Source organism: Seriola aureovittata, chromosome 13 (genome assembly GCF_021018895.1).
Source record: "Seriola aureovittata isolate HTS-2021-v1 ecotype China chromosome 13, ASM2101889v1, whole genome shotgun sequence".
NCBI lineage: Eukaryota > Metazoa > Chordata > Actinopteri > Carangiformes > Carangidae > Seriola > Seriola aureovittata.
The window spans coordinates 24,022,149-24,034,527 of record NC_079376.1 but is presented as its reverse complement, the minus strand read 5'-3'; the positions used below and the strand labels follow the sequence as shown (position 1 = coordinate 24,034,527).

Here is a 12,379-nt window from a genome sequence, read left to right as displayed (position 1 = left end):
TAAAACACTTAAACTTATTACCAAACTTCTATCCAAGTGCGATGGGGTCCTTCAAAAAGACTATGGCACAGCCTCCTCAGAAATCCTAATCTAACCATAGTTTATTACAGCACAACAATTACCATAGTCAAAATACATGAAACCGGGACTGTCCCCCTTTTTTTGTGTCATAGATAAAAACATTAGATATTTTAATGATATATTGGCTGCCGAACTGGAAATGTCTTATTTCAGAAATCTGGTCAACTTACTCCAGAGAGTGTTAGTGTCTACTTCTTCAGTAACACGAAGGTAAGTGTGTGTACGATGGTTTTAGAGCATCATCCAGAATCATGTTTCATCTTGGCATGAGTGACCATCTTGAAGCTTAAGAGTACAGCTACCATAACTATTGTTGTAGTTATTATTGCCTGGATAGCAGTTGATATTTTGGGCTGACATTGCTGTCCTAATGCCCCCTGAGTAGATGTAGACAAGAAAACATGATTTAAAGCTGATGATTTGTGTTGAAGGATGAACAACAACACATTTGTAAGAGTTTAATTTGGAAAGCCCTTTTCACACGAAAACATGTTTTGTTTTGCACCCTTCAAAACTATTTGTGTATAGATTTAAACAAAGTCAAGTTCATACCCCAGCCGTAGTTCACCTACTCCAATACAGTCCAGTATTATAGTAGCCTCATTATTTTCTGGTCATCAACAACTGTAGAATCCAAAGAAAGTTAGTAATTCCAATTCCGGAGGACAATATGCATGGATGATTGTTTCCTCTCTATACGTCCTGTAATAGTTTACTTAATAGTTCCTGCCTAGTGACTTCTCCTTTGTGCAGCATCAATCACAATGCATGATGGTTAAATGAACATCTGGCTTGATTCAGACTGACTGTGAAGTCGTACTGACATCTGCAACAGGAACTTCACAGGATCAAGGTGGCTGCAGGGTCTTAACCATCGTCTGTATGATCAATAGTCTTTGTTGTTGTATTTATAACATCAATATATCACAGAAAGTGGTATCAAACTGATTATAGATCACATTTACCTGTTTTTAAACATTTTCCACTACATAAAGTGACAGGGTACGCTATGATAAGGTGTTACAGGTCTCTATCTATAGTTTAATTTTGTTTGACTTTTTGGACTTTTCTCAATATTCTGTGTCCATAATTTATAAGGGACACAAAATACATCCTCTTACAATGACAGATACAAATCAATATGATAAAATTATACATTATGTATACTTACAACAAAGTAAGTTATAAGGAGTAAATTGTAGAGGCCAAATTACAGAATATTCTTGTGACTATGAAATATACAACTTCTGTGTTCCTGATTATACTAGAAAAGGAGGATAATGTCAGGGGATAGTCTGACGTTGGGAGTCCTGACTGATTGTTCTGGACAACATGGAGTTTGCATCAGATGTGACCTCTGGCTGTGGAATCAAATGTACAGTGTGGAATGGCATGAGTTTTAGGTGAATGATTTCAGGCCTGACTGTTCATAATGGTTGTGGAGCATTTTTCTTACAGTCATTTTGGGGAGAGTCAGAGATACCTGCAGACTGAGGAGAGAGAGAGAGAGAGAGAGAGAGAGAGACATGAGAAACATTCCAACCACATGTGCCCTTGGATGTTTCACATGTGAAACTTATCATGTTCATAAACATTCAGTTCGACTTAGTAAGTTCACTTATCTTCATTTTACACCTAATTTTTTTGGCAGTTATATCACATATTCACTCTCTGGCCTCTCTGGGCGTTTCCCTGCTGAACTTTACTTTCACTTTGAACTTTGTGGCGCAGATCATTTTCTCCGTTTGCAGGTAATGTGAGCAGCTTTTCATATTTTACTCTTTAACATTTGTTGTCATTGTAGTGTTATTATAGTGTTATTGCAGTGTCATTTTAACTGACTCTGTACTGAACTGTAACTGTGTCGTGATGAAGGAGCGGGACCATTAAATACATTTTTTTAATGCTGTATTATTATATATTATATGATATTTATGAAGACAATTATAAAAAATAAACAAAACAGTTTTGTTACTGAGATGGTTTACATTAATAATATATTATTACTTCATGTATTTGATCAGTACCAAGAACAAAAACAAATACATAAATAAAAGACATTTAGACATTTTTCAATCTATATCCATAAATCTACTATAGAATTTGTATTATTTTGATTATTCTGCCGTGTTGAATTGCCTGATTTTCTCTCGATACATTTCACATTTTCTGTATCTCCAGGTTACAATACTTTAATAATTCTTTTAAATTAAGTATTTGGAAGATTGCCAATTGAATACTGTCTCTATTTTACAATTACTAAATGCAGAACTACTTCATTACAGAAAACTAAGTAGTTAATCTAATTATTAGGATTTGAAGAGCTATAAAAAGTATTTTCTTACATATTTTGTCGCTTAAATGACTTTGAGGCGAAATTAATTCAGTCCCAACTGTGTGTGAAATAATCAGCTGTAGATGTTTTCATGAAGTAATTTTCTACAGGGACGCAGACACTCAGTCCTTCTGTTTGTCAGTAGATATGAATGGTCGTCCATGAGTCATGCATCTGCTGGGCTGCTCTTCACTTCACTGCAGCTTCATGTCGCCATCTAGTGGACTGATGGTAGAAGTACAGCAGCTGATGGCAGCTTCCTCTGCCTCACACTGCTGTCTGACTGCATTCAACTGACACTGATATGAAACAGAGAAGAAGAATCAGTGGAGGAGCAGCTGATGTTTTAACAGTAGAAATTATCAGTTGATGTGCAGATGAATGATTTGTGTTTCTCTCCTCATGAAGGTAGAAAGTGTGTGAGCTGTTGTGAACTCAGCAGCATGGATCAGTGTGAGGACAGAAAGGAGGGAGCCCCTCCCTCTAAAACCACTCTGTGTGGGGAACATGAGAGCCAGACCAGAGCTCAGAGGTAAGATGAGGATCTCTAACTGTCCATGACTCTTCTCCATGTCAAAGCTCAGATCGCTGCTCCGTCATTATTAACACTCAAAGTTCTGTGTGTGTGTTATGTTGAAGCCCAGAGCAGCAGCAAACATCAGACTCTGCTAGACCTGGACCTGGATGTAGGTCTGGACCTGTACCCAGCTATGTGTCCATGAAGAGAAACATGTCAATGAAAAGTCCTTTTGATTTCAGACAAAATGTTGAGCAAAGGTAAGAATTTATAAATGAAAGAAAGACATTTCATACTAAGTTAGTTACAATTAAATTACATGGTTGAACAAGTTTTTCATGAGTTTTCATCCAACATGCACATTTATCAGTTCTGTTTTTGTTTCAGGATCCAGCAGCAGAGACCAGACCAGACTGAACCCAGCTGTCTGTCTTTAAAGAGCGACGACTCAAAGGAGTTAATCATTCTCTTTAAAGAACGACGTCCATCAGCTGATCAGATGTAAGTTGTACCTGACAGTAAGACTCAGGTTATTGTAGAAAAGAATTAGTTTGTACGACGTGTTGTGCACACTGGAAGGTGGAGGTAATCCTCTGGCTGTCATAGACGGGGGGTGGGGGGTGGGGGGGGGCATTGTCAGACAGTCTCTCCTGGAAGACGTTCATAGAGTTGACCCCAGTAGGTGAAAAGAGACAGTAATAGTTTGTGTGAAGAATGAAAAAAGAGCTGAGAGAGAATTTCAAACCCCGCCCACTTTCTCACCTGCACACAGCTGACCAATCACAGAGGGAGGTGGGTGTTTCAGACGCCATTCAACCATCTGACAAACACCTCTGATGGAGTGAACTGATCCCTTCAAATGTTCCTGATTCATGTTTGAACTGTCATTTACACTGGTTCATTGTTCATACTGGGAGTTGTCCAGTACAACCAGTCTGATAGAGGCCGACAGTGAGCAGCTCCACTGGAGCAGCTGGAGGTTCCAGGTGTCTTGCTTCAGGGCACTTCAGCAGTGTTCAGTGAGGGAGGGAGAGCTATGTGAAGGGTTGATGAGAGCTGTCGGGACTAAACCAAACTGACTGATGAAGCCAAACATTGAGCTGAAAGCTACAAACAGCTGCAGACTGAGTTGTTGATTCTCAGTGGGATCAGCAGGACTAACAACCTTTACCACTAGAGGGAGTCGTCTGATTCACTGTTCACATCCAAACATCACCTTCTGGACCTTTAGCTTGTGTCTGTCTCTGTGTGGACGGATATAATGTGAACTCATTCCTCATGGTTCCTCCACAGAGTGGACCAGGAGAGCTCAGAGGTTCCCAGTGGTCAGTCTGCCCAGCAGCATCAAACACACCTGGACTCCATATTTATGGTCTGTACATGTTCAGCAACTACTTTTACATCTGTTCTGTTCACAATAATCAATGCTGCAGGTTTTAATCCAGTGGATTGTCAGTCTGTCCAACATGGATCTGATGTTTGGCTCCATGGTTTTAGTTTGATTGTGTCATTCACATAGTTTTCTGTTCCAGCTGCTGGAGGAGAACATGGTCACTTTTGTGAAGAACGAGCTGAAGAAGATTCAGAAGCTTCTGATTCAAGATTACCCAGAATGCTTAGAGAGTCAGAGGGAGGATGAAGAGGTGTTGAACAGTGAGGATGAGGAGCAGAGGAGGAGCAGCAGAGAGGCATTTCTGCAGATCACACTGGACTTCCTGAGGAGAATGAAGCAGGAGGAGCTGGCTGACTGTCTGCAGAGCAGTAAGAGGATTTCTCTAAAGGTTTAACATGATGGAAAAACAAGACATTTACTAATTCTTCACACACAAGGAAAAATATGTTCATATATACATTCTTTAGGGGAAATAAAATGTCACATTTTCTTTATCAATCAGTCACAGATCTTATTTCTTGTGTGCTCATTCAGGACATATTGCTCCACTTTGTCAACGTAAACTGAAATCTGCTCTGAAGAAGAACTTCCAGTGTGTGTTTGAGGGGATCGCTAAAGCAGGAAACCCAACTCTACTGAATCAGATCTACACAGAGCTCTACATCACAGAGGGAGGGACTGGAGAGGTCAATGATGAACATGAGGTCAGACAGATTGAAACAGCATCCAGGAAACCAGACAGACCAGAAACAACCATCAGACAAGAAGACATCTTTAAATCCTCACCTGGAAGAGATGAACCAATCAGAACAGTGATGACAAAGGGAGTGGCTGGCATTGGGAAAACAGTCTTAACACAGAAGTTCACTCTGGACTGGGCTGAAGACAAAGCCAACCAGGACATACAGTTCACATTTCCATTCACCTTCAGAGAGCTGAATGTGCTGAAAGAGAAAAAGTTCAGCTTGGTGGAACTTGTTCATCACTTCTTTACTGAAACCAAAGACGCAGGAATCTGCAGGTTTGATCGGTTCCAGGTTGTCTTCATCTTTGACGGTCTGGATGAGTGTCAACCTCCTCTGGACTTCCCCAACACTGAGATCCTGACTGATGTTACAGAGTCCACCTCAGTGGACGTGCTGCTGACAAACCTCATCAGGGGGAAACTGCTTCCCTCTGCTCGCCTCTGGATAACCACACGACCTGCAGCAGCAAATCAGATCCCTCCTGAGTGTGTTGACATGGTGACAGAGGTCAGAGGATTCACTGACCCACAGAAGGAGGAATACTTCAGGAAGAGGTTCAGAGATGAGAAGCAGGCCAGCAGGATCATCTCCCACATCAAGACAACACGAAGCCTCCACATCATGTGCCGCATCCCAGTCTTCTGCTGGATCACTGCTACAGTTCTGGAGGAGGTGTTGAAAACCAGAGAGGGAGGAGAGCTGCCCAAGACCCTGACTGAGATGTACATCCACTTCCTGGTGGTTCAGCTAAAACTAAAAAACGTCAAGTATGATGGAGGAGTTGAGACAGATCCACACTGGAGTCCAGAGAACAGGAAGATGATTGAGTCTATGGGAAAACTGGCTTTTGAGCAGCTGCAGAAAGGAAACCTGATCTTCTATGAATCAGACCTGACAGAGTGTGGCATCGATATCAGAGCAGCCTCAGTGTACTCAGGAGTGTTCACACAGATCTTTAAAGAGGAGAGAGGCCTGTATCAGGACAAGGTGTTCTGCTTTGTCCACCTGAGTGTTCAGGAGTTTCTGGCTGCTCTTCATGTCCATCTGACCTTCTTCAACTCTGGAGTCAATCTACTCCCAGAAGAACAGTCAATGCGGACCTCCCTGTGGTCTAATTTATTTAAAGAAAAATCCAAATGTTTCTACCAGAGTGCTGTGGACAAGGCCTTACAGAGTCCAAATGGACACCTGGACTTGTTCCTCCGCTTCCTCCTGGGTCTTTCACTGCAGACCAATCAGACTCTCCTGCTAGGTCTATTGAGACAGACAGGAAGTTGCTCACAGACCAATCAGAAAACAGTCCAGTACATCAAGAGGAAGATTGAAGACATTCCCTCTGCAGAGAAAACCATCAACCTGTTCCACTGTCTGAATGAACTGAATGATCGTTCTCTAGTGGAGGAGATCCAACAGTCCCTGAGATCAGGAAGTCTCTCCACAGATAAACTGTCTCCTGCTCAGTGGTCAGCTCTGGTCTTCATCTTACTGTCATCAGAAAAAGATCTGGACCTGTTTGACCTCAAGAAATACTCTGCTTCAGAGGAGGCTCTTCTGAGGCTGCTGCCAGTGATCAAAGCCTCTCACAAAGCTCTGTAAGTATATAGATAGTTGGATTCTTTCATCATTATATGAAGACATTTCTATCTTTTCAACAGGAGAAAAAATGCATTCCTTTTGTTTTTAATTCATTATCATCATCTCTTCAGACTGAGTAGCTGTAACCTCTCAGAGAGAAGCTGTGAAGCTCTGTCCTCAGTCCTCAGCTCCCAGTCCTCTAGTCTGAGAGAACTGGACCTGAGTAACAACAACCTGCAGGATTCAGGAGTCAACCTGCTGTCTGCTGGACTGAAGAGTCCACACTGTGCTCTGGAAACTCTCAGGTCAGGTCAAAAAATAAACTAGGAAATATAACTGTAAACATCTGGGTAGCTAAACTGGCAAAATGTATCGATATTTAATACCTACAACAAGAGAGGAAACAGAGTCTGGGTAGAGTAGAAAACTGGGGAATTTTTGATTTATGTTTATTTCTTTCTACAGTCTATCCCCATATCAACCACCTATTCGCATCAGAGACACAGGGCCCTCTTACACCTGCTGCATCAGATAGATGCATTGGTCATTTTCCCGTCCAATACTCACGTTGTTAAGAAGTAAATACACTTTCACTCTGGTGTGAAGTCAGTGGCGCAGAATTTTACTGTTATTTTAAAGATGCATTATTACCTAAATTTGTACACACAGATTTGTATGCACAGATTTATACACACTCCTCATATAAGCCTAATATAAAATATGTCTAATGTTGTGATTTGTGCCGTTACTCTTCTTGGTAGAGTTGTGCGCAGCACACTGCTTTACTCAGCCCTTGCTTGCCCTTCAGTGACAGATAATAAGGAGGCAAAATAATTTTTTTTGCATAGAGCAAAGGATTGGGGGGGGGGGGGGGGGGGGGGGGGGGGGGGGTCTTAATTCAACCCTTGAGGTCGCTTCTCTGAAATGACAAATGGATTTTGTGTTGTGAATGATAAATTCAAGACTGGAAAAATGACAAAAACATGAATCCGTTTTCATCATACCTGAAAGGGCTTTAAATTCATCAAATCACATGCATTTTCATGACCTCCATTTTTATTTATCAATTTTATTTTTTAACTCCACGCCTCATCTACATCACCTTCTTTAGCTGATGATCATTTAAAATCTAACCACAAACAAAAAAAAAAACATACCACCAAGTGTTGACAGAGGGTTTGTGTTTGTTGTTTTGTGTGTTTACAGTCTGTCAGGTTGTCTGGTCACAGAGGACGGCTGTGCTTCTCTCGCCTCAGCTCTGAGTGCCAGCCCCTCCCATCTGAGAGAGCTGGACCTGAGCTACAATCATCCAGGAGACTCAGGGGTGAAGCTGCTGTTTGCTCGACTGGAGGATTCAGACTGTAGACTGGACACTCTCAGGTATGGAGAGGTCTGCTGCAACTACAGACACTGTCTGATAGTGGAAGAGCTGAAACCTTTTTTCTATCACATCTGATGACAGATCTCTATAGAAGTGTTTTGACTTCAGTATCAACAAAAGAAGAGTTTTTTTTCCTAATGATGACTTCAGAGTCTCATTATGACTCACTGTCATATTTAGGAGAAAAGATCTCACAGTTATGAACCCAGGTGTTGTCAGGTGTATTCTGTCACCTGAGCTGGAATTTCATATTTATTGCCTCTATACATGTTTTTTATCAGACTTTATTTCAGGCTGTATCAGCACAAAGCAGCTTGGAAACCTTTCAGCTGCAGCTGGTTTAACTGCCCCTGAACCAGCAGAGCCACTTTGAGCTCTCAGAGTGTTTTCACCAGAACAATCCCAGAGACTGTAGAAACCTGTTCAGTGTTGATACACTAATAATAACACTCCGACAATAATAATACCATCTCTACTGCTCAGAAACATTAATCTCTCAGTGTCTCCAACCAAGGAGGAAATAAAAGAGAAATAAATCAGGTTGAACCATCGTATCCCTGTCTTCTAAAATATTGATAATCAATAATCACATCAACCTGTCTGAGATCTTGATCTTGTCGTTATGAGAGCTTTTTTATTTAGGAGATAGTAAATCATAGCTATGACATACAGATGTCACGATTTAACGAACAATTTAATAATTTATATTTTTGATTTAATGTTTTTGTCATGAAACGCCTGTTTTCAGACTCTCACGCTTAAAGGTCTCTCACTGCCCAAACAAATCTTAAACCAAATCAGATGAAGCCACAGAGTCTCTCCTTAATGAAAACTATACAGCAGCTGTAGGTTGACAGACTTCCTCTCTGAGTCCATGTATGTTGAGTTGAGCCTCTTTCACTTTGCTCTACAGTTTCTCTTTGACTTTGACCTGATTCCTTTTTAATTTAATGGAGTACCATACCTTACCATAAGGAATTATTGGCACATATTGCTGGGAAGTATTGAAAACAACTGTGATACAATTATAAAAAATTCTAGGTCATTTCATCCCTGCTGGCTTTCCATAATACATTCATACTTTCACACTCAAATTTTATTGTAAGTGCTTTAAAAAAGGTCTTGAAGGTTTTGTAAACAATTATCACCGACCAGAAACAGACCAAACCTAGTGCTTCATCGGCCACACCTCCGGCCTCCGTTCACCACAACTCCCCCTTCCCTTCACATTCTCAGTCAGCGAGGTGAGCCCAATGAAAGTGGTCACTAAACACACAACAAGACGTTCACACACACACATTAGAATTGCTGTGATGTGCTCCCCAGCAATGCTGACAGTTAGTCAGCTAGCGATAGCAACATTTGCCCAACACATTCATAATATAGGTATTAGCAAGTTAGCTAACATCATGTGTACTGTAACCGTCACTAATGAAAACAGGCATGTAGCATTATGAACCATCCAGATATTGACACATGGAGGAGAAGAAAAAGCAGTCAGCAGACTAGCATTGGCTCCATGGTTGGACTGGGAAAGAAATAAAGTCTTTGACTTATCCATTCGAACCAGCCAGATGAATGACACTTATGGAGCTGGTAAAAACTTTTTTGAAGGTCCACACTTTCTTTATCTCACTGGGTGCTCTTTCAGTGTCTCATGACAAGGACAAACAACTTTATCCCATCCCCTCCGCACAGCGGTGCCCCAGGAATTGGTACTACCATTCTCTTTGCAAATACACCACATCCTTGGATCCGATTATCTACTCGCATGGCTTCTCTGTTATGCAGATGACACCCAGCTGTACTTCTTGTTCCCGCAAAATGACCCCCACGGTCTCTGCAAGTGTGTGTGTGTGTGTGTGTGTGTGTGTGTGTATTTTAAGTTCACTCATTGTGCTGTGAACAGAGGAAGTCTAGTGAACCTACAGCTACTGTATATTTTTCATTAAGGAGCCACTTTGTGTCTTCATCTTATTTACTGTGACATTTGTTTGTGCAGCTTGAGAGCAAGAGACCCAAAGTGTGTGTCGCACACCAGAACTGATATCAAATGAAGAACACACGATGAAATATTTTCTCCATGTTGCCTCCCTGCTCCGTATGATTACAAGATAAAGACTCCAGTTCCTTTATCTTTGTGGTGAACTTAAATCCATACATACAAGCCTACATTTGAACAGAATAATAAAACAATCTGTGTTTAAAAGCCATGTAATTTCCATGTCTGCATGCTGAAAGAGAATGTGCTGGTCTGACCTCCCCTCCTCCTTTCAGGTTCAGGCCTGGTGGAGTTCGATGGTTGACACCAGGCCTGAGGAAGTGTAAGTGTGTTTTTAATTTGATTCATTAAAACAAAGCAGCACATTCAACGTCCTTCAAACTGTCACATCACTCATTCAGATCACTGATGTCATGTGTCATCATCACACTTTCAGTAAATTATCAGATAGATCAACAACTGCAGTTGTCTTCTTCTCTCCATTAGATTCCTGTGAACTCACACTCGACACAAACACAGTGAACACACAGCTCAAACTGTCTGACAACAACAGGAAGGTGACATATATGACAGAGAAGCAGCCGTATCCTGATCATCCAGACAGATTTGACCACTGGCCTCAGCTACTGTGTACAACTGGTCTGACTGGTCGCTGTTACTGGGAGGTCGAGTGGATAGGAGATGTTTATATATCAGTGAGTTACAGAGGAATCAGAAGGAGGGGAAAACGTAACGACTGCGTGTTTGGAAGGAATAATCAGTCCTTCAGTCTGTACTGCTCTGATGAGCATGGTTATTCTGTTTGGCACAATAACGTACAAACATCCATACCCTCCTCCTCCTCCTCTGTCTCTAACAGAGTAGCAGTGTATGTGGACTGTCCTGCTGGCACTCTGTCCTTCTACAGAGTCTCCTCTGACTCACTGATCCACCTCTACACCTTCAACACCACATTCACTGAACCTCTGTATCCTGGATTTGGAGTCTGGTTTTGGTCTTCTGATTCCTCAGTGTGTCTGTGTTGAGTGTAGTAGAGGGGAGTTCAATCCCAAAATCCCAATGTCCCCCCTAAGGCCTAAGCCATGAATCCTTGATGTCACCTGGTACGTGATTAGGTGAGGACTCCAAATGGTGTTAATAGGAATGGGACAGCACTTTGTCACATATTGCATTACCTTGATGACACCCAAAGATGTTTATTTGACATAGGGTTGCCCAGGATCTCCTGTGGGAAATGTACCCACTATTGATGAGTACCTCTCACAACCCCACATCAAATAACCTGAACTATAAGAGGAAATTCTGATTCAGCAATAATACACATAATCCTCTGTGCAAAACTACACAGTGAAGTGTGTTATGGGTAACCGATGATCCAGTTCCTGGCAGGAAGTGTGTAGTGCAAGCGTAGTCAGTGTAACAGCACACACTATATATTTTTAAAATAAGATAAAGATACACTTTTTATTTATTGTTTAAAATGTTAAATCAAGGGATATCAATTATTACCTGTTTGGTCTCTGCTGTACTTATGCCTCTCTGTTTAGACCTGGAACTGCCACAGCCACACAGCAGGCTGCCACTGGCTTATGACCAGGGGTTTCCAGAGGAAGTGACCAAGTGTGGTAGAGTTGGAGGGGTGTTGATGTGTTTTATAGTAAGTAATGCTATTGTAATTGCCTTTTAAATTAATATTTATTTACAAATTTGTTTCAGTATGTTTTGTAACTTTAGAGTACATGTGTTGATCAGGTGTTAATCTCCTGTGGGAAAACTGATTAATAAATAATTAAATTAATTAATGTCACTTAGTAGTACCCAGCTGATATAAAGGAGGAGGCTGGATATCCTGGTGAGTCAATTGTGATTATACCTGAAACAGAGACAAGCCAGCAAAATGAAACTGCAAGGGCCCAGGGTAAAAGGGGCAACGTCTAGTGCAGAGGCAAGTTTTTCTTATTTTTGTCTTTTTTTTTATATATATATATATATATATATATATATATATATATATATATATATATATCTTTATTTTTGGCCAGGCCTGCACTGTACATATTTCTGCATGCGAATGTCAGTTGTCACTGCTAAATAAATGCACCTGGACTGCATATCTGGATTTTGCCTCAGTTTTGTGCCTTAGCCACTCAGCCAACCCTTACACGATGGACACTTAAAACCCTCAACGGTCGCCATCTTGGCTTCATAGCTAAAGGGGTGGGACCACCAACGTATTTTCATACTTGACAGTGAGCATGACACAGGGGGCACACACAGGAAAGTAAAATGTTCATTTGGAAGTCAAATGAGCAAAGAACACATGGCAACTCAGGGGGACGGCTCGGAGGC

The 12,379-nt window shown here is 41.3% G+C and overlaps 1 protein-coding gene across 2 annotated transcripts; it reads left to right on the top strand.

The window, feature by feature from the left end:
- Nucleotides 1–1,813: 1,813 nt before the first annotated feature.
- LOC130180722 (protein NLRC3-like) lies at nucleotides 1,814–12,141 on the top strand. Of its 2 annotated transcripts, XM_056394423.1 has the most exons (11): nucleotides 1,814–1,832; nucleotides 2,825–2,948; nucleotides 3,056–3,193; nucleotides 3,321–3,434; nucleotides 4,227–4,305; nucleotides 4,466–4,694; nucleotides 4,861–6,664; nucleotides 6,779–6,952; nucleotides 7,854–8,027; nucleotides 10,306–10,352; nucleotides 10,517–12,141. In XM_056394423.1, the coding sequence occupies exons 2-11, from the start codon at nucleotides 2,860–2,862 to the stop codon at nucleotides 11,053–11,055; spliced, it is 3,387 nt and encodes a 1,128-aa protein (XP_056250398.1). In that variant the 5' UTR covers nucleotides 1,814–1,832; nucleotides 2,825–2,859; the 3' UTR covers nucleotides 11,056–12,141. The 2 variants fall into 2 exon arrangements, with proteins under 2 accessions (XP_056250398.1, XP_056250397.1); XM_056394422.1 differs by lacking the exon at nucleotides 1,814–1,832 and having other exon boundaries at nucleotides 2,327–2,948.
- Nucleotides 12,142–12,379: the final 238 nt, after the last annotated feature.

Coding starts and splice junctions, on each gene's coding strand:
- LOC130180722 (XM_056394422.1), top strand. CDS start 2,794: ATGAATGATTTGTGTTTCTCTCCTCATGAAGGTAGAAAGTGTGTGAGC. Junction 3,194..3,320: donor AGACAAAATGTTGAGCAAAG/GTAAGAATTTAT, acceptor TTTTTGTTTCAG/GATCCAGCAGCAGAGACCAG. Junction 10,353..10,516: donor GACACCAGGCCTGAGGAAGT/GTAAGTGTGTTT, acceptor TCTCTCCATTAG/ATTCCTGTGAACTCACACTC.